The following is a 22,748-nucleotide window of genomic DNA, read 5'->3' as shown; positions in this document are numbered from 1 at the left end:
TTTTTTTTTCAACACAAACATTATTCTTAAAATAAAAGTGTAAGGAGGTTGAGAAATGGCAAACAGGAAAAAAAAAAACCCAAAGAGGAGGGATAGAGGGGGTGTGGTGGGGCTGGGGGCGTCCCCCAAGATTCATGGCATCTTCTTGCTTTTACCAAGCAATTTGGAAAATACACAAAAGGACAGACTATCAACTGTTTGTGGTGTTTTGGGAGAGCAACCACAGCGCTGTATGCTCGGAGTCTAGTGCCTGTATAATAAAAATAACCAGAGTTCTAAGCCTCTCTCCCCCTCCCCCCCCCCCCTTCCTCTCACAGACCACCACCAAAAATCCTCTATAGACCATACTAAAATATATATATTAAAAAAAAAAAAAATGCAGTACCACTTATAGCATGGCTTTAGGATAGACGTGAAAGAGTATAAAATATACCATGCTCTTCTTAGGATGCTAAGGCCTGAGCTATTTGCAGCTGGGCAACAGAATATCATTGGGGTGGGGTAAAAAAAAAAAAGTTTAAAATCATTTCTGAATGCAGGAAACACAATCTTCATTATAGTATTTATAAATATATCATACAATACTGTCTTCCTGTTATGTCATATACCAATATGGCATTTTACAACCAGCATAATGCCAAATGATTCTTACAAAAGCGAATCACTTAAACAAGTCAGTAAAATAAACGGTAATACCCGCTTTTAGACAAAAGATTGTAAGAAAAAAAATATATATATATTGAAACTTTAACTTTTGATCGATTCTGTGCAGCAACATGTGAACTAGCTTTGTTGCCAGATGGGTGAAGGGAAGAAAAAAAAAAAAGTAATAAAGGTTTACAAATAAGTCTTACAACAATGAAAAAAAAAAAAAAAAAAAGAACTTAAATCATGAAAGATAAAGCAATAAATCACTATTCACAGTGAAATGGCTACATAGAGAAGTCTATGTATTTTACTTTTAGTTAAATGATAAAGCACTTGGATTTGAGAAGATGATAGGGCACTCTCTTACAGTCCACAAAACGCTATTTGACAAGAAATATTGTGGTGAAGCAGTTTGTCTGGAGATAAAGATATATCCAAGGTCACCCCAATCCAAAGGCAATGGATAGACTGTTTTCACTAGTCATTATAAAGCGTCCAAATGTTTGTTTGTTTTTTTACTAATCCTCAATCCAGAGTATATAAACAGTTTCCCAACACTTGAACGTCCATCCACAACAATCCAACCAAATCTCAAAGCAGGAAAAATAAGCCATAGGTCCAGTGGCAACATACTGTATATCCATAAAGGTCTACTCCAGCCTTTGAGGAATCCCTTTCTACCTTGTGTTTGTGGCTGAATTTATATCCATTTATTATATCCATTTATTTTATGTTCCAATATATCCAGCATGTCCCCATTACCAGGCTCCGAATTTCCAATGAATATGAATAAAATACAATTATCGTTTTTCTTGATTCCACCAAACTATCCAAGTAGAAGGTCACCCTGCCATGGCCATGTAGAGTTTTCACTACAAATTAAGCAATTTGGACGAAGTCACAAGTATTAGCATCTACAAAGCTTGCAATGGCAATGGCTACATCTAGAAATCGAGTTTGCTCTAGCGTTTCAGTTGCCTTTTCACCCGGATGATGTAGCAGAAGATCCATTTAATGACATCTTCCTTACTCTGTTGGTGAAAGGGTTCTGGTGGCTGCTGTTGGAAGTGGAGCTGGTCCCATTCATGGTAGTGGAGATATGAGGAAACTGTGGGTGTGGAGACTGCACAGGGGTGTTAGGGCTTGGCATACAGGAGGAAGTGGAAGGCCCCCCTGCTGGGCTCCCTGCTTTATCACTACCAGAGTCACTTTCCAAGTCCCCACTCATGTTATTCATTCTGCCGGTAGGGTGGCTGATCTTCATCCTCTTGCAAGTGGGTCTCACCCGGTACTTCAATGGAAGCGGACCATTCTGTGGTAAAGAAACACACATTAGATCTGTGCTTGAGATTTTCAAAGTCCACCTGAACAGCCTCTACTATTAGACGCTTACCCTTCTCCATGTATAGATGTAAGCAATGTCCATTAAGGTGTAATAGTCTTTTAGGGGTTCCTCTTCATACATTACGTCGATCTAGGTCAAAACATAAAAAGCACACACACCATTAAAACGGCAGCAATAAAATCCACACCGTAAATAACATTACAGCCCCGTATCACAGTGGAAATGACTACACAATGGAAATAACTATCATTAAAACACTGCTATTCCCAGACCTCAAGAACCAAACCATTGGGTGAGGCACGGGATTTCCTGGTACTGTAGCAATGGCGCATTACCTGGAAGTTACTAGGTATATCCATTTTGCTTCTTAGAAACTTGCGGAGATGCATCACTGTCATTGCAGCGGGGCAACGCAGGTACCTCTTGTCATTAGCCTGAAAATGCATGTACATGTGAGAACACACCGATCTTCCCCATGCTGTCATACTGTACATGCTAGCTATGGCTTTATGAAACGTGCACAAATATAACACCATATTTCACTCATTTGCAATACTCCTTGTTCGTTGTATATGCTCTAATTAAAAGATCATCACAGAACCAGGAGGCCCAAGGAGCAGTGTATATCATTTTCTAGATGACAGGACCGGCATAAAACGTCTAATTACAGTGTGTGGGAGAGAGACAGAACGTTCAAAAGAGGACTTATGTGGCTGAACCTGCGGGGCCCCAGTAGGTGCCAGAGTCAGGCCAGAGTGACTGCAAGCAACAGAAAAGTATTCTGCAGCCCGATAACTTGGAGTTAACACGCCGGGGAGAAAGGGCCATTGTTTGAAGAAAGAAAGGTTTATGTGGAAATTTGTGTAATTTACAGTAGTTAGAGAAGCACTGCTGTAGGACGCGGAATACAAGTGGTGCAAGGGTAGACATCACCTCTGCATGATTCACTGTTGTTACATTGTATCCTGAACTCCCTGCTGGAGAGCTCTTATTTTAAACATCGTTTAACGTTACCCTTTTTCAGTCAAGGAACCGATCACAGCCATCCATGAGATTAGTTTCGCAGAGACAATTATCTGACTCAACCCCCCTCCCTATTGGCAAGATAAAAGTTGGCGTAAAACTAGGTACCTCTTCCTTTGATTTATCTTTCTCTCGGTTTCCTTTACGATCCACCCTAAAGTAAAGCAGAAGGAATGAAGACTGTTGGGGCCTGTGTTTAACTTGGATATGTTTATTCCTGAATTTGCGTAAAGAAGCAAACAAACAAACAAAAAAACAACAACAACTTGCCTGTTCTGCTCAAAGAACTCAATGGATAAACTGATAATCTCATCATCTGTAATTATCCTCTTGTCCTCATCTGCAACCTCTCCTCTGTCTTCATTAGAGCCATTTGACGCTAAATGTACAGGGACAAAAAGGGTCACTCACTATTGGCCAGACACCTGAGCAGTACAGTGTAGGAATTAGTGTAGTATGGATAAAAGCAACAGTCGCACATACAAAAAAAAAAATAAATTAAACTCGCATAAAATGCAGTTCAGTGGGCATCAGAATTCTTGCTCAAATATGTACATTTTTATTTTTATGCGATTAGAACGCAGCTGAAAGGGACACGTCAGAGTACCAAGAAAATAAAAAAAAATTAAACAAAGACAAAAAAAACACCAGTCAAAGGGACAACATTTGTATAGAAGCATGTCAATAACTCAAACACTAGATGTAGAATGTTTGCTTTACCATCTGCAGAAGGATGATCTGCATAAAAATCTCGTCTTCGTTTCATTTCATCTGCAACACACAGACCCACATATTTAGCAGCGGCCACCTTACTGATCAATGTAACCCAAACAATCGATCAGTTAAATACATACTTTTAAAAAGGCCAGGCACCAGCTTGTACACAATATCTTGAAGAGTTTTGTCTGCCCTATAAGTGACCAGAAAAGGGGAAAAACTCTGAGTAACTACCGTATGGATGACATCGGAACAGGACTATTACTGAACTATTCACAAGAACCTGGACAGTGATCTTGACCTTCCCGGTTCAATATCGGGGGAGCCGTGTAGCCTGGGAGACCAGCACCTTCCACAAACATCAAGGGCAGGTTTTATAGCAGTCTGACATACCTTATATTCAGCAGGGGTCTCGTTTTGTGCACTTGGACATCACAGATAGGGCAGTATTTGCTGGTCTCCAAATAGCGAACAATGCAGGTTTTACAGACTGCGGAGAATGAAAGCAAGAGAGGTCGTTACCGAACTACAGAGGAAGAGAGGGGGGTGATCAGGATTTGAAGGGGTAGGCTAAACATAATGGATGAGCCAAGAACACGATAGCCCGGAGCACACTTACAATACTGGCCTGGGGCACTATTTAAAGCGAACATGGAATGCTAAATGGCGAAGTATATGAAAGAAAGAAGCTGACTACTTACAGGAATGGAGACACTCAATGATAGTCGTAGCATCTATGAAGTATCCACCACAGAGCACACACATTAGGTGGGGGTTTAGCTCGGTGATTTTAATCCTAGTTGTGCGATGCATGGTTGCAGTACAAGGGGGCTCCCTGAAAGAAATACAGTCGATAAATAACAGATGGCAACTTTGCAGCGATACACAAGGAAAGTCATTGGCTCTCTTGATGATGTGTACAAATAAACAATGAAGAGAAGCTACCGACATACCCGATACTAAGGAGGCTTACCCCAAATATGACACACACTATCTACAGATTGTGAGCAGGGCTCTTTGTATCTGTCAGCCATTACCCAGTATTGTTTTATTACCGTTTGTTCCCAATTGTGAATGGCAGCGGAATATGCTGGCGCTTTAGAAGTAACTGTTCATAAATAAATACACATTCTACAGCAATGAATGGATATTGCACAACCAGCCATTTCTGCCAAGAACGTCAAAGCAAGAAGGGATAGCAGCCTCATATCACATAGCAAGTCCGTATGAGCTTAATAAATGGAACAAGAAAATCCACAGCTCCTACATTGCATCCGACACTTCATTATGGATATGTCCCAATCCTAGCAACACGAACCGGGCAGCTGGGGGCATACCAGTTCGTTTATACAGTGGACCCATAAGGTGGTATATAATTGCATATAGTATAATAGTGCTATATATTACTATTAAATACTAGTATAAAGGAGGATAATTAACAGGAGACCCTCACCAAATCAATGGTGGGGTTAGGGTAAAATAGGCAATGATCGGGAGCTGCCAGCCATGGAGACAGACTATTGTATTGATAAAAGAAGCACATTGCCTTGTGCTGGTGCCCAGGCTGCAATCCTTCGGTTACTATAGCAACCTGCACTTACACTTGGCATCCTGCCACCGCCTGGAGATGGGGAAGAGACCCAGCAGTGGAGTCAAACCAGGTGCTGGGGGCAAGTCACCTAGGGTTAGGGGGAGTGGAGGGGGGTGGGGTGGGGGGGCAGATATATAATTTAACCCTTTCTCTTCCGCCCGACTTCGATAGAGGGCAAACCAAATTATTTTAAGCATCCAAGCAAGTCAAAATGTCCCTACAATGGTCAATTGAAATAATCGTCCTGGGTCCACGGCGAAGGCTGAAGGGCAAAAAAGGGGAAGATCCACGTGTGCACTCAAATCCTATGGAGCACTGGATCCCGTAGCCAGTAGGTTCCCGAGGGTGAGCAGTGACAAACAGTAGATGAGTATCCGTAATTATATTCATTCACTCACATGAGATAATAGTGAAAGCCACCGGGTCCTGCTGCCACAGCCAACAGGAACCAGGTACATGGAGAGAAGGCATGAAGAATAATAGTAATGAGGGGAAGAGGAGGGATCCGGTGGGGGTTTCCCCTGCTAGGAATACACGGAGGGATCCAGTAAAATAAATACAGTGCAGCGATGTGAAGTGCAGGAGGCGGAGGAGGTGAGCACCAGAGGGGAGTAGAAGGAAAGAACTGGACAGGAGGAAAAGAGAGAACTGAGAGGCGCCCAGTGCAGCTCAGGGAAGAGACAAAGAGCTGAGAGGGAGGGAAGGAAGGGGAGAAACCACACCAAGAGCTGGGGTCACACAGAAGCCTCCACCCTCCCGATACACAAGGCTAAAGTCATTTTGTACTACTTGGCCAGCCAATAGTTCTTTAATTTACAAGGAGATCAGACCATCCCTGGTGCGTCCGCTTTTATTAAAAAAAAAAAAAGAAAGAAAAAAGTGCATGGTGCTTATTTTATATATTCCAATTAGAGGCGTTTCCATAACAAACCAGGACCCCCCCCCCCCCTCCCCCGAAAATAAATACATAAATATTGGTGTACGATATAAAAGAATGGACTAAACCCCACACCCCCCATCAAACAACATGGTCTACCTGCTGTAAATCACATGAGTGACACTGTCATTACCAGGGGGCTGGGATGGACCTGTGGAACGCAAATTGCGCAGGGGAGATGGCCCAATTGGGATCCGGGGGACTAATGGTCATCCGCACACTGCAGAGGGCACCGGGTTATATAAGGTTATGGGAAATTCTACTTAGATGTATGGCCATGGGAAATATATACTTTTAAATCAACGTAGTAACCCTAAGTTTACCCAAAATAAGAAGAAAAAAGTTCGGAAAATGCGCAATAAAGGGGAACTCTGCTAATGTGTCATATGGGAAAAGTAGGTTCAGAAGCGTAGTACAAAATATTCAAGACAGAAAGGAAGTGCGCAATGCTAGGCTGCTTTTATTCTATAAGGTGAGCAGGTAGTGGTACTTAAACATATTGGATAGTTTCTCTGTACTGTGACCAGCAATATACCAGCAAATGGGCAATTCACACAGTCCCACAAGTGAGTGACTAGTTTATGCCAAGATTATGCGAAGGCTTCTTTGGCAAACCATAAAACCCGGGAAATTAAAAAGTTAGGTTTGCAAATCTCGCGTGGGCAAATTATATTTCTACTCTGCATATAGCTAAATCCGTACACATCTTGGTTCCACAATTCAAATGTCAAAGGGAAGGATGAAACACTGTCCCGAATATTAGGTCTCCTGTGTCACATATGCCACCTGAACAACAACAACTTGAGACACCATCGGAAATTGGCCATTTAAACACTGGGACCCTGGCAAAATTTGGCCAAAAGTTGCATTTGCAACTACAGCGAGATAATTGCACCCACGACAGTAATTAAACAAAGAATAGTCTGACATTTCTCTTTGTATAGAAGGCAGCTAAATAAAAACAAAAGCTTAAAAAATGCCAGGGAAGGTGTAGAAGTAATGGCAAGTGTCATTACCATAGGATTAACGGGACAATACCGAATATCCCATTATATGATCATACATGCTACAGATCAGTCACTTTAACTGTTTTTTTCCCCCTCATACAGAACACAAGTAACATTAATGACTTGCTCCCAAATAAATCAGTTCTGCAAGTGGCTACTTTTGATCACTTTTTGTATTTTCAACAGGTCAAAGAATACACCATAGCATGTATCTCTGATCTGCACAAATTACTATCAGCAGTAAAATAAAAAATAAACAAAAAATGACTAATCAATATTAACCTGTTAATTCAGAGCTGATCTATACAAACGAATTTATCACAACATGTAACGTCTCACCACAGTCAAATATTATAAATGCAGATCACCAAACATGTTAGGACAACATGAAGGAGAATAGGTTATGTGTCTACCAATCTAGTTACCAAAACAAACAATAATTAAACACATCACCAAATACAAACTAAAAGGAAAAGCCTTGCCACACATAATATACAAAACTGCTAAGGAGCAAAAATAAAAATGTTGGCAAGGCTTTGTTACAGGCCTGTCAATGTGAAATAAAGAAGAAGAAAAACACACACAGGAAAAGCACAATAGTGGCTTCACTATGATCTGCTGATACTAGAAGGGTTAATGTGCAGCCATGAAATATATCATTGACACACACAGTTATTGCCAGAGTTCTGCTATAGACATGGCACGGCTAGTTTATTGAGCAATATTCCAGTGCTTCCAGGCTGCACACTAAGAGATAAGAAAGAATTACATATAATAATCTGCAAAAGCTGAAATCCTCTATCCACAAACACTGCATGCACTCCGAATGTATGTTTCTTACTGGGGAACTGCTCAGCTCACAGAGACAGAGCGCAGAATTGAGTGTGAGTTTATGATAACCAGCACTCATTCCAGTCAGATTATGTTTCAGCACCCGACAAATACAAGTGTGCTACCTCCAGCATATGCTCAGTGATCACACATACTGTATAAGCGGAATGATGAGCTGGACAGGGAGATTCCGCGACTTCTATTGTCAGTTGTAGTTCTCCAGCTCAGCTCTTTTGTGGCTCTTTGTACAAAGTAAAGTATCAGAGCAGCATCCAACATTATTTGCGCTTTGGGGTTTAGATGCTTCAGATTCGCAGACGTTGAATGCTGGTTTCCGGCGTTAAATGCAGAAACAATATCTAGCGTAGTAGTAACAACCTGGGGGAGGCCAGCTAGCCGGCAATTGTGATTTACTGTCACCAGCCCAGCACCCCAAGCAGCAGGGCTGAGCCAGCCAATAATACATACAAAGGATGATGTGCGCGAAGTGACAACTGTACACACACAATATTATACAGCCACAAGCCAGCACAGTGCATGCATCAGTTCTACCAACTAGAAAATATTAAATACACACACACACACACACACACACACACACACACACACACTCTTATGTCTGTGACCGCTGTAACTTATCCCAGCCAGATGGCACAATGAGTCCCCACTGGCATTACCAGACCTGTTCCCGGCTCTACTAGTGCTATAAACCGTGCTGCAGCCATGTACAGAGGGGGGAAGACTTGGAGTGGGGTGCAGCAGGGGGGTGAGAGGTGTTACAAGGAACAGGGGTTGTGGTGGTTGGGGGGCGGGGGGTCGCTGCTGACATGGAACACAGGGGGAGGGGGCATGCATAAATATAAAGCTTGGGGGGGTTAGCACCAGGACTCAGATTGGGCAGCACATGAGCAATCAGGAGATGGCACCTCCGCTCTCACGTGCACTCCCCCCCCCCCCCCCCATGCCATCCACTGCTCCCACCAACTACCTGTACACCCCCTTTGCCAAATTCCAGCATTCACACCCCACCCCCTTTACTCCCCCTTCTCTTTATTTACGTCCACCTAACAGCCATCAGGTTCCACTCCCTACCGGGGAGGGCGCCCGGGCCCAAAGTGCACGTACCGTGAGCGGCTGATCCTGCTGCTGGGGGGTCCAGGGGACAATGCGGTGGTGTCCGGGGGGCGCTCAGCGGATGAGCAGCAGCAGCAGCCCAGGGGCGGCCATCTTGAGCTGATCTGCAGACGCTGTCAGTGCAGGGACTGCGTGCATCTCCCCCCCACCCCTCTTACTCCAGCCAGCCAGCCAGCCAGGGGTGGGAGATCCCCCCGCACCGCCTCCTTCCTCCGCTCTCTCTCCCCGCACCAAGCCACCGCCGCTGCTGCTGCTGCTCCCGCCTCTTCTCGCCGGATCCGGGCTGCGTTACACCATCGCTTTGTCCTAGCTCTGCACGCTGCTGCCGCTGCTTATCCTCTGCCCGGGCCGTGCACGGAGATCCGCTCTGCCTCTGCCTCTGCCTCTCCCCGGGCTGCTCGGACACTCCGCTCGCTGCAGCCTCACACTGGAAACTGACACCGTCCCCAAAATGGCTCAGAGTCCGCCCGCCCCGCGCCGTCACGTGGCCTCATTCCTTAAGGGCGGCCTGGGAATTAGTGTACACACTGCACACTCAGGGGGAGTGCAGCCCGGGCAGGGCGATCTGGATCCAAGGTCGCAGTCACTGAATCCACATTCGTTTTATACAATTATGTCAGTCTGAGTTTCTGTGTACTACAATGTGTGTATATATATATATATATATACACACACACACACACACACACACACACACACACACTGTATTTATAAGTGTATACATATACACGTGCATAAATACACACACGTAATATATATATATATATAAATATATATATATATATATATATATATAATACACACACACACACACACACACACACACACACACACACACACACACACACACACACACACACACAAACACGCATATTATTCCTATTACCGCCTCGTTATAAGTGCATGTCCTATATCATATGTGCACATAGGTGTAAAGAAAGCAGGTTACCTGTAATCACATGTATGAGACTGGTGGGATTGCCGTTACAGTGATGCCCCAGTGATGATCCTAATCCCGGGGCAGAACGCTATAACTAGATGAGGGGAAGGAGAAACCAATGAATTGTGCAGTCACGAAGTATTGCTGATCTGTTTCACGGCATAACCAAACAGCTGGGTTTAGGGCAGTACAGGGGTAGAAACATAGAGGGATAATAATCTATTTCCTATATTTTAGGACAGATAAGCGACCATAATTCCTTTTTACTGGTGGATAATAAACTAAGCAGGGTGCTTATTAAAAGTGTCCAGTAATAATGAAGGTATAGAATATATGCTGCAGGTACTGCGCTGTAACCGTAGAGGATGGACCTATGTTGCACTGATATTAGCTATTACTAACTGCTTTAATTAGGTACAGCTACATAACAAGGGTCTAGAAGTACATGGATATAAGCAGGGTGCTTTACCAGTGATATCACCCCACGCGTGTCTCCTGTGTAATAAATGTGATTTATCCTACGCAATAATATTACCCCTAGGAGGAGACGTGTAACTGATAGATGCATAGCGTAACAGTGGAAATTCATATAGATATTATATATAGATGGACCTACAGAGCTGATCACACAGGAATATAAATGTATCTCATACAGAGGTGTGTGTGTGTGTGTGTGTGTGTATATACATATATATATATATATATATATATACATACCCATTTATATTCCTGAGTGATCAGTTCTATAGGTCTGTACATGTACTACAAAGAGGTTGATTTATCCAGAGTACAGGAAAACTGGGGGCAGAAATTAACATGCGTGTGGCGCATTAACACATGTATGCGTGTATATACTGTATATCTTATTAAAAAAAAACCCCGTATGGCATATGGCCCCACGGAGGACTGCTTTTACTAGGAATGCAGCGCTATAGGCAGCGGAGTAGAGCTTTACACAGTAGATATTATATTCAGTATATGACCAAGCTATCTTTATTTAGTTGTACATATTAAAGAACAGAAGTGATGTTTAACATTGCAACGTATAGGAAGCTGGCTCGAATCCGGAAAAGACTGCTGGGTATACTTTCATTTTGGGGTGGGGGTCACAACTTTATGAAGAAATTCGTTAAATTGATATTATAGGGAGGGATAATGTGGGGCAGCTACATTTTATAACAGGCACATATTGATTTCATTAATGGTATAGGAAGATCAGTAATGCTGCCACACTTTATTGGTTCGCTTTAATTATAGTGCAAGTTAAATCACAGAGAACTGATGTATCAGTAGTAGGAAAGTCTTCCACTGGATCCCTCTCTCCTATAATAACCACGTGTGCTGGGATCTCATGCTCCTGGTTCTTTGGGTGGACGCTGGGAGGCCACGGGCTGGTGGTCTGTGATCCGCTGGAGAAGGCGCCGCCCGGTCCGGGCAAAGGGCGGGGAAGCTGCAGGAATGTGTGTCGGGGATCCATACCATAGGTGGGTGGGGGTTGGACGGGTACACTGTGGATCGTAGAATCGGACTTCTATACAGGAGTTGCCCTCAACAGATGTCCCGTGCCACAATTACACCAACACCACTATTAAACAACTATTTATGTTGCACACATTTTCTTGCACCTCTATTTTATTAATTATAATTCTTACCAGCCAGAGCAGTACCCTTGAGAATACCTATTTTTACAACTAGTGTTCAGATACCAATTTCTTCTAATTTAATGGCTTCTGTGTGCTGTTTCCCGGACATACTCCTATAGTGTGCTAAAGTATTTGTGCTGTACTATTTCTGATACAGGGCATAAGCAGAGCCGTACACTTGAGACTACCTAATTTTGAACCTAGTGTCCAGATACCAGTCTCTCATTATTCAATGGCTTCTGTGTCCTATATTGTTTCCCGGACATACTCCTACAGTGTGCTTCACTATATAATACCAAGCTTCCTGCTGTACTACTTCTGGGCTTCTAAATGTAACTGATTTCTTAAGGTTTTTTTTTCCTTCATTACCAATGTATATCCAGTATTTCTTTTTTTTTTTTTAACACAGAATAATGAATCGAACTGGCTGAGATGGAAAGTTAATTCGATTTCAGTCTATGTAAAATTTGAACCCTTCACTGCTATAAGATCTCAGTTTCAGTGAATCTAATTATGGTATTGTTCACAATGTGAGGATGTGTTCTTTCTTTTGTGTAGAAAAGACTAAACTGAAGTATCTAAAGACTTAAACAAAATTCTGTATTTACAAAGGCTAATTTCATACATAGAACATGTTATTACTTCATTCTGTGTACGGGTGCTTCTGTGTGTTGCAGCGAGTTATGGATTATAACAAGATAATTCGATAATTAACCCACAAGCATCCAGATGAGTCAATTTCTTGTGTAGATACAGAAAATTCCCCAGGCATCTGAAAAGTTAAACTGACACCACAAAAGTGTTTTCGCAGCTGATTTATATGGCACCATTCACATAATAATAAAGACTAGGTAAAAGACATTTTAAATAAACCACACAATCTGGTTTCATAATATTTATTTAGCAGAGACAAATGACATACAATCTGTAAAACTGTATGGGGATAAATTATGTCTTGTGAAAGGAGTGTGGGAGGGCAAAGTATGAATGAAACTGGTTTCAGAAAATAGGCAGGAATATCTAATAGCAAATCACTGTAGTTAGTACAAAAAAAAAAAAAAGTCGGCAAAAATGCACAAGCACTTTATACAGAAACGTCCTTCAAGTGCAAGCTTATAATGTGATGACATGGAATGTAAAAATAAACGTTTGCTATAAACAACTGTTTCATAATGTCTTATGATGCCGACAATAGGGTCCACTTTCACATCTGGGAAGCTCTCTCCAAGCTCTTGGCTGCATCTTTCAGGTTCCCTACTAAATCCTGATAGGCAAAGAAAGGATTTACATTTTAAAGAAACACATAAGTGATCAGTGATACGTTATAATGTCAGCGATAAGACCGATCTCTCTTTACAAATTCCTGATTTCATTTTTTTTATTTTACATAATGCTGCTCAAGTAATTATCTGTCCAATTAAATGCTTTTTTTTTTCTTTATAAAGGAGATGTTACATTTGCATCAGATCCTTAAAATTATTAAAGCAAAAGGATAGAATCTGTCTATCTGTATATCTAAATTATTTTTACTAATTATATATTAGTCAATGCAAGCCAGGAGCTACCATTCTGTGGCAAGACAATAGTTTCATGATCGTTACAATGTTTACACAATAGCCGTAAAGAACCTCTGGTTTTACCATTGCAATAATATCAAACTGCCAAACAAAAGTAAGAAAGACAGATTAAAGTTTGCATCTAAACGACACCAGGAGCAAAATGACACCTAAAAGTGATCAGTCAACATAATACATTGTAACATTTGTAGAATCCGACCAACTTCTAGCACTATACGATACATATATATATATATATATATATATATATATATATATATATATATATATATATATATGTATCGTATAGTGCTAGAAGTTGGTCGGATTCTACAAATGTTACAATGTATAAAGTCAAGGGATCTGTTATACGTATTACAATTTATTATGTCAAGGGATCTGTTATATGTATTATAAGTAGTGTGTATATCTCTCTCTCTCTAGATAGATAGATAGATAGATAGATAGATAGATAGATAGATGGATAGATACACACACTACTTATAATACGTATAACAGATCCCTTGACAGTATGAAATATTGTTATAGTTAAAATTATATTTAACAGAGTTTAAGGGGGGTATTTATAAAAGCGCTTGGGTAGAGATAAAATTGTGAGAGATAAAGTACCAACCAATCAGCTCCTGTAATGTATCAAAACAGTCTTTAAAATCTAGGGCAGAAGCTGATTGGCTGGTACTTTATATCTCTCGTAGAGCTTTGATAAATAGAACCAATAGACGAAATAATAAAAATACAAAACACCCGAAACAGAACACATAATAATGATCTGTCCCCCCATATCCATAGGTCATTAAATTTATGTCACTCATTTCCGAACAAGTTCCTATACCGTGTACCATTACACCTAGATAAATTACAATTGTCAAAAGTCACTACGCACACCTTAATTAAAATAAATATAGCTAAGTACAAGTGCTAATTGCAATATACCTGTAATTGTTCTATTGAGCAATTAAAACTAATATCTTGGTCCTGGCTGGGATCCGTGTTCTAGGAAACAAACAAACAAAAAAAATCTATATTTCACTACACATTCTGTAAATTAATGTTGATATTCTCCACAAAGACGTATCTTGCTTTTATTTACCTCTAAATTTAATTTGATAAAGTAGGAAGGTCGGTAGGTTTTGTGCAGCTGATTGGTCTGAAGAGTAAATGGAATAAAGTCTTAGCTGAGGTAGTTATCATCCATATGAACACAAAATACTGCAGGAACAGGGACCTTTAATCACCTTTATTTCATATGCGAGCCGCCAGGACACATCTAACACATGTGGGGGGCACCTGCCTATGCTGAAAAGTGAAATACCAAAGAATAGAGTTTACTGTTTTGTCATAGCCTTTCATAATAAACAGCTTTAAACGAAGCTATCATATTATAATTTTAGATGTCTGCCTCTGTGCCTGGAAACGTGGGACTCACTTTTCTAGCAGGGTTTCCAAAGACTCTTTGTGTTTCTAGGAATAGAGCAGATACTGATAATTAACACAATTAATAAATAGGGAATCCATAGACAAAGCTGCAAAATAAATAATAAAAAAACTAAACAATACAGTATGGACCTGGTATTCTATCCAGAAACATTCAATCCGTTCTTCATCGAATTTACAGTCTTCCAGAAAAGTGCTGTAGGAAAAATGAGCATTGATAGGATCACTAAGGCAGAATGGACAGCTTGCTTCCATAGATCTGTGGGCAAGCACAAAGTACAGACTTGTACCTCAAAGCAGCTCTGTCTGCATTATGCTTCACAGCTTCCAGTATGCACGTCGTGGCTGCAGCCTGACACTCTTTTATTTGGGATGGGGCAAGGTGCTGAAGCGCTTTATCATCTAGAGCAACACAAACACAATGACAGCACATTTCACAATACAGAAACAACAATGGCTTCACAAAACACCCATAAATACATCCGCATTTTCTCAACTCGATTGGCCACCTAATAATTAATTCGTGACTGCCAGTCACACTCAGTATGCAGCTGAACTGAAGGGGTCACAAACCAGACGTTACACCCCGAACAATAATGCCTAATTTTCCTTGCAGCCTGTTGAACCAGTTATTAATATCATGATCGAACTTGAAACAAAAGAGGGCTCGAGAGGGGGATTCGTTTTGAGGGTGACATGAAAAAAATTCCAGAACTTTGAAGGGTTAATTTTTGAACTCGTCTGTAATAAAACATCTACGTTCTGTGCTTGTATTCATTTATGCATATCAAATAAAATAATAATGCTAGCCTCCACGCCTATCTTAAACAATGGAAACAAGGAACTCTCAGGCTGAGCATTATGGTTTTTAAAGTAGTGTCACTCCTAAATGCAACACTGCCAGCTTCCGCAACAATTTACCGGCCCATCACATTACAGTGACACCAGGGATGATAAGATGCTAGTAGCAACTGCATAATGTACAAAGGTGGCAGCGCTAATGAGTGGCTATTTACAGAAATACATATAGGAGGGGGATGCACTGAATCTGACACTGAGTTCCTACACAGCTGAAATGCAGTTCACACATCCAACCACTAGTAGCGAGAGCTACGTTTCCAGGGGGGACTCGCTGCGTCAAATAAATAATAATAAGAATAATTAATAATTCTGAAGAGAATTAGCACCCTGCCACAATAGTCACACAAAAGAAAACTGTTGCTAGGGTCACATACATCGGGAATCACAGCAGTCATCCTGGAACTGCAACTGAATATAAATAAGTAATGTCCATATACATGAAACACACACACACACACACACACACACACACACACACACACACACACACACACACACACACACACACACACACACACACACACACACACACACACACACACACACACATTCCGCTAAGTAGTACTGTGGGTTACTACATGGACACCAAACCCTGCGTTTATCTGTTAAATATACTGTTTATCTCTCCTTGCCCAACTGGATGTTTCAGGATGGAAAAGCAAATATAATACTTGAACTATGAGACTCATCACCCAAATCATTATTAATTTGTTTGCAATAGACAGTTATTAATTAGCGAGACTATAATATATGCCTGTTCGTCTGGCCCATGAGCCGGTGATGCAGACGACCCATGTCATTTTGCTAAACGTCAATTGTTTATCCAAAACAGAGGAATGCACTCAGCTCGGCCATCAACCCATACATCATCATTATGATCTTTATTATGATCTTTATTATTATTATTATTAATAGTAATAATAATAATAATAATAATAATAATAATAATAAAGTACATTTCCTTGCACTCAACTGCTAACATTATATGTGTAGAAATAACAAAAGAAACAAGCATACTTCATAATGTAAAATATCTAACACTTGGGTTATGCTAATGTCACAAATACAAACCCAGTATAAAGGGTCAGGGACACCTTATAATCTCATGTTAAGCATCCAATAAGAATTGTGAATTCCACTTTGCATTAAAGTTAAATCCCAACAACTGTATACACAGCTTGACTTGTATTTTAAACAATTTCGAACACTGGCAAGAAATGATCTATGTATTTATAAGTTTTCGGGGCACAGTCCCTTTATCAGAAATATGAGCTGTGTGTGAGAGTGTCTAATGCCTGTGGTAACAGAAATATGGATATCATAGGGCTGTATTTGGGACACGGTGAAGAAACCAGGAGCAAGTGAGTGATTACGAGTTACATTTGTAACATTTTTATACAATATTGCAAATGTAACCAATTTCAGAACAGCAACACTTCAAAAACAAAACTAAATCAGAAGAAACTAAAAAGAAAAAATTGTGAGCAGCAGAAGAAGAGACAGGGCCAAGGAGTAACCGCTCCCTCCCCTGCCAGAGCACAGGGGCTGCCAAGCGATCCAGCAGCACTCAGACTGAAAAGTTGGCTAGAGGTCACACGCAGGGGTAACAGTAGCTGCACCCCAAATTCGGCTCAGCACAGGGCTGCTCTCCCAGCAGAGGAAACAAAGTGATACATTGTACACTTGAGTGTGATCTGTCCAAAAATACATACAGAAAACAGGATAGCCTCTGTGTGACCTGTATAACACATAACAGCACTACCGACTGCCATGCGGATCTCATACAAAATATCCAGCCCAAAGAGCTATGTGCTACACCCTGCTGAACGTAAACGGCAGAAAACTAACATTGTGTATCCATATTAATGCTCAGCAACGATTGTTATTAGTGTGGCAGCTCACATTATATCAACCGTCATACACCTCGCTTGCATTCATTATATATTAAATGGAATTGCACTGTGTGCAAAAATGGTCTGAAATTGACCATACTTTCTATAATGAAGAAGTATAATAGTATTTGCCAGGAAGATCAGACGTTACTTTACGTGCAGTCCAAATACTAGCTACTGATTTCAGCTATTAAATAGGCATTTAAGGCTGTTTGTCTACTATGTGACTCTTAACGTTCCAATTAACTAAGCAATAACGGGAGGACGACAAATGACATGTAAGTATACTGTAGATAATGAGGGGTGGTGTGTGTGTGTGTGTGTGTGTGTGTGTGTGTGTGTGTGTGTGTGTGTGTGTGTGTGTGTGTGTGTTCTCCCGGTTCTCTCTGGAATATCAAGAATAAAGTAATTTGTTGATATTTATTGACTAGCTGCTCTTGTATTAAAACACACTTTACGCCATTTAGGATGGCAGGCTACACTTGCTCACACACACACACACACACACACACACACACACACACACACACACACCATAATAAACATGTTGGTTTTATAAAATAAAATGCTGGAATCAGTGATAAAATGCTCCGTTTGTCAAATGCCTGTAATGTAAATTGTTTGATTTTTGCTATTCCCCAAAATTTACAAAGCATTTCATCATATTTATCGACAGTGAGACTTGTATCACTACAAATATAAATTCATATAATTCTACATTTATAAAACTAGGGATCATTTATTGTGCAGAAATAATTGACTCCCAGTGTTACAAACGTGTTAGTGGCAGCAGTCCTAGTTTAGAGGTTACCTATTCATGTAACTTCTTAGTACAACTCTCAGGTACTGTACCAACATATACTACTGCATGATCAAAGTTTTAGCTGTAAGGCATGGTAACCACTCCATATATAAGAATATCTACACAACACAAATATATCATGGACCTAAAGCAATAAGACTATATACAGACTTTTAAACTATTATATCCAGTCACAGAATTAGCAAGTGTACTGTTTAATACATAGACAATCAGCAACTGTCTTTTTGACACACCTAATATAGTTAGGCACCATTGAATTATTTTTACTTTTTACACTAATGTGTTGGTGATTAAGTGCAAACACAGAGCTGCAATACTGAGAGAAATGTTCACCTTTAGTAAATCATCTCCTTAGCATCCAGGTCTTCAGCATTCATACCTACTGTAGCACATGTTCAGCTCCCACATCTAGCAAATACATTCAGCTCCATTGCTCAGTAAACATTATAGTGGCTCTCAGCCCTTTCAGTAAATACTCAGATCTCCAGCTGCCTTATTCATAGTAATATACAGTCCTTTCATTCTTAGAGTGTAAGCTCATTTGGACAAGGCAATCTTTACCTTCTGTCTTGCATATTATTTGTATGTATATATTAGGATCCCCTCAGTGTACAGCAATGCTTAATATTGTTTGTGATTTTATGCAATATCCATCTCTCTCTAGATCTAGATATATATATATATATATATATATATATATATTAGAGAGAGAGAGATCTATATATATATATATATATATATATATATAGCTCTCTCTCTCTCTATATATATATATATATATATATATATATAATTATGACTGCAGTAAATAGTTAATAGATCCCCAATTCTAATAATCATTGTAAGTATAGTAACCTATTCTACTAATCAGGGTAAAGTGTCCCCCTATTTCTACAAATTATAGCAACTACACAGTTCCTAAATTTTAGTAACCATTTATAATTTAAATGCCTATTTATCAAGACAGTTTCTGCATAATTTTATTTATCACTGTTATGTATTATTATCTTAATGCAGAAGATTTCACAGAAATATCCTGCAAAATCGCAGTCACCATTATTAATTATGAATGGGGACTACAATCTGACCTCTATGTACAAAACTCCTAAAATCAAAGCTTTTCTAAGTTTACTCAGAGACCGCTTTATGCCTGTTACACTCTCTCTCTCATCTAACTCCTCAATCTGACACTGTGCACATGCAACTATAAAATTTGTAAGCCTTTCTAGTTTTATTTTATGCTTTATTTGGATTGCCTATTCCTAATGTGTTTATATATACATGTTATTACTTTTAAATATTGTATATTAGTCCATTATATTTCTTTTGTCTGTAATTTGTGAAGCAATTAGAATTTTTGTATGTCCATCACTGGAGTTAAATATATCTAGGACATTGTGATCTTATATGTATTTTTTTTTAATACATATCACTTGCTATTTTATGATACCCATGTGGAATGGACATTGTCTTATTTATAAATAGCTCATTACAGAGTAAGAGTATTATCCAACAAAAATGCTATAATATTGTATTATGGTTTCAAAATACCCTTGTTAGGGCCAGATAAATAACCTGTTACTGTGCGCATGCACAGTGCTGATTCAGCCTGAGGAGCCATTCACATATTATTATCCTTTATTTATATGGCGCCACAAGGGATCCGCAGCGCCCATTACACAGTACATAATCAAATGAGCAAAACAAGAAAACAGCACTTACAGTACAAGACAATATAGGACAGGCATGGAAAACCAGACATTGTCATTTGTTCTCATCCATTACCAGATTTTCATTCCAACCAACCAGATCTGGCAGATAATCTGCCAGATAATTGTATAGTGTGTACCTAGATTTAGGTGCCATCAAAGGGAGTATGGAGTATAAAATAGTGTAAATAAGAAAAGGAAAGGTACATGAGGAAAGAAGGCCTTGCTCTTGCGAGTTTACAATCTAAGTGTGCAAGACTCCGCCAATATGACAGGGATGTAACGCACAGGGAAAAGGGATTATGCCTGCCGCTGTACCTTTAGTACATAGCAGGGAGATTTTCATTTAAAAAGCAAATATCCATAATGATACTGACTGTTACCAGTGCTACAATTATTAATACCTAGGCCCCTTAATCCATCCTTGGTTCTAGGCCTTTTATTAATTATAGTAGTAATCTTAATAATGTAATAATTACTGTAAGCAGTAACTCCAGCTTTGTCCATCATAGTAAACACTCAATCCCCCAAATCCAGTAATTATAAAATACAGTCAGTACTCTATTTCCCACAACTGTATTAATGACCATAGTAAATACTCAATCCTCCATTCTAGGTAATCCTAGTAAACAGTGGACACTGTACTAACAAACTACCCCCCCCCCCCCCCCCCCACACACACACACAGTTTTAGTAATCATCGTAGACACTTGCAATTTTTCACAATTCCCATACTCTAGTGAACAAGATCCACTCTGTTTGCAAATATCTAGGCTTTGTTATAGTTATTGACTTTGTTCCTAATTATAATATAACATGCTGGTGCTGTCCACAAATCACTCATACTCCATGTTCACTTTGGTAAACACTTTAACCATCCTAGTAATCCTAGCAAGCAAACAGCCAGCCTCCCCCCAGTAATAGTAACAGCCAGTCCCCGTGTGTGTTCCCCCATTAACAGTAGTAAACCGCCAGTCCCTCCAGAAATCCTAGCAGTCTCACCCCCAGTAATCCTAGCAAATAGCCCCGCCAAATAATCCCAACCAAAGGCCATTCCGCCAGTTGTTTAACCATTCCCAGAGCAATCCAAGTAAACAGCCAGCCCCCCCCCCAGCAATCCTAGCAAGCAGATGCCCCCCTCAATAATTACAGCCAGTCCCCCAAAATTCTACTAATCATAGAAAACACTTCTACACTAATCTGTAATTACAGTAATACCAAGTCATAGTTGCCAGCTGTAGCTAATTTCCAGTAATAGTCTTAAATTGTATCTGACTGTCACTGGAATCTGTCCCTGAAGTGCTATTATTATTATTATTTTAATAATAATAATAATAATAATAATAATAATAATAATAATAATAATGATGTTAACAACAATGATCGTTATGTACGTAGTGCCAGCACATTCTGTTTTGCCTTACAATAGGGAACAAACAGTAATAAAACAAGACTGGGTAACAACAGACAGACAAAGAGGTAGGAGGGCCCTGCTCGCAATCGGTATCTAGACATTTTGTGATTTTTACTCTCACTGTTTGACACCCATAGGGTAAACTATAGGGTAACGGGTAACCTATGGGGTGACTTTTAGTAACAAGCCAATGGCATTGTAGTTGCGTTGTGTGAGCCTCTTGTATGCGGATAGTGGTTGCAGTGCACGGAGCTCTGTACAGTGTATGGAGCAGTCGGGGGGTGCGCTGCAGGACTTGGAAGGCTCACACTCCGCCCTGCACACAGCGGGCCCCCGCCTGGCACACCACCAGCCTGGGGCCCCCGCAGGGTTCCATCCCCTCCTAGCAGTCACTAGGCCGGGCTGCCTGTCTCACGGTGCCGGCTGGCTGCCAGCAGCAGCTATGAGCGGGACACACGATGCCAGGTGCGGGCCTGTGCCCGGTGCCCCCCCCTCACCCTGTGCCCGAGGAGAATGCGCCGCTCCCGGGGGCACAAAGGCGGCAGCAGCAGAAGGGGCCTGCCATCTCCCTGCCCCCACTCCTCGCCTCCTCCCCCCTTACCTAAGGCGGATCCTGCGGCTGGACCCGGGCTCAGGCTCTGGAAGGCCGCCCGGAGGAGAGCGCTAAAGGCTCCGGGGCTAAAGCGGGCCGAGTCCGCTAAGCGGTGCAAACCCCTCTGCAGGTCCTCCGACAGCTCCATTGTGAGCGGCGACCTTCCACCCCCACCACGTGACTGCACCAGCTGACAGCGCTGTCCTGTGGGTGTGCACTGCGCTCTGCATGTGCTGCTTTGTGCACTGTGCTCTGCCTGAGCTCGCTGTGTGCAGTGTGCTCTGCATGTGCTGCCTACAATGCAGTGTGCGCTCTGCCACTGTGTGTGCAGTGTGCGGCAGTGTGCTGCCTGTGTGCAGTGTGCTCTGCATGCACACTGTGCTCTGCAAGTCCTGCGTGTGTGTTGCGATCAGACATGTAACTCAGTACTACAGCTGCTGTACATGGAGCCCCGAACTCGCACTCCGTGCTGCACTGCAGCCGCCCCCTGTAAGCAGCAGACCCACATAGTTGATGAAAGCTGCTGCAGTAACATAGTGGCCATTTTTTATTTCCATACTCCGACCCATGCAGGCAGCCCCTGTGTCCTGCATACATCCGCTTTTCCCCAGCTCGCTTTCTAGGGCCGAC

At 41.1% G+C, this 22,748-nt stretch overlaps 1 protein-coding gene across 1 annotated transcript; it reads right to left on the bottom strand.

Moving 5' to 3' along the window:
• Positions 1–300: 300 nt before the first annotated feature.
• On the bottom strand, positions 301–22,419 carry LOC134927315 (polycomb complex protein BMI-1-like). The gene is given in 15 exon segments (XM_063921578.1): positions 301–1,960; positions 2,042–2,122; positions 2,329–2,427; positions 3,125–3,170; positions 3,287–3,395; positions 3,737–3,787; positions 3,871–3,926; positions 4,127–4,223; positions 4,435–4,564; positions 7,175–7,184; positions 14,327–14,386; positions 14,820–14,854; positions 14,960–15,023; positions 15,118–15,229; positions 22,128–22,419. Coding segments are annotated over 15 exon segments (1,419 nt in total). The 5' UTR covers positions 22,267–22,419; the 3' UTR covers positions 301–1,630.
• Positions 22,420–22,748: the final 329 nt, after the last annotated feature.

Source organism: Pseudophryne corroboree, chromosome 5 (assembly GCF_028390025.1).
Source record: "Pseudophryne corroboree isolate aPseCor3 chromosome 5, aPseCor3.hap2, whole genome shotgun sequence".
Lineage (NCBI taxonomy): Eukaryota > Metazoa > Chordata > Amphibia > Anura > Myobatrachidae > Pseudophryne > Pseudophryne corroboree.
Note: the sequence above shows the minus strand (reverse complement) of the source record. Positions and strands in the feature narration are given on the sequence as shown.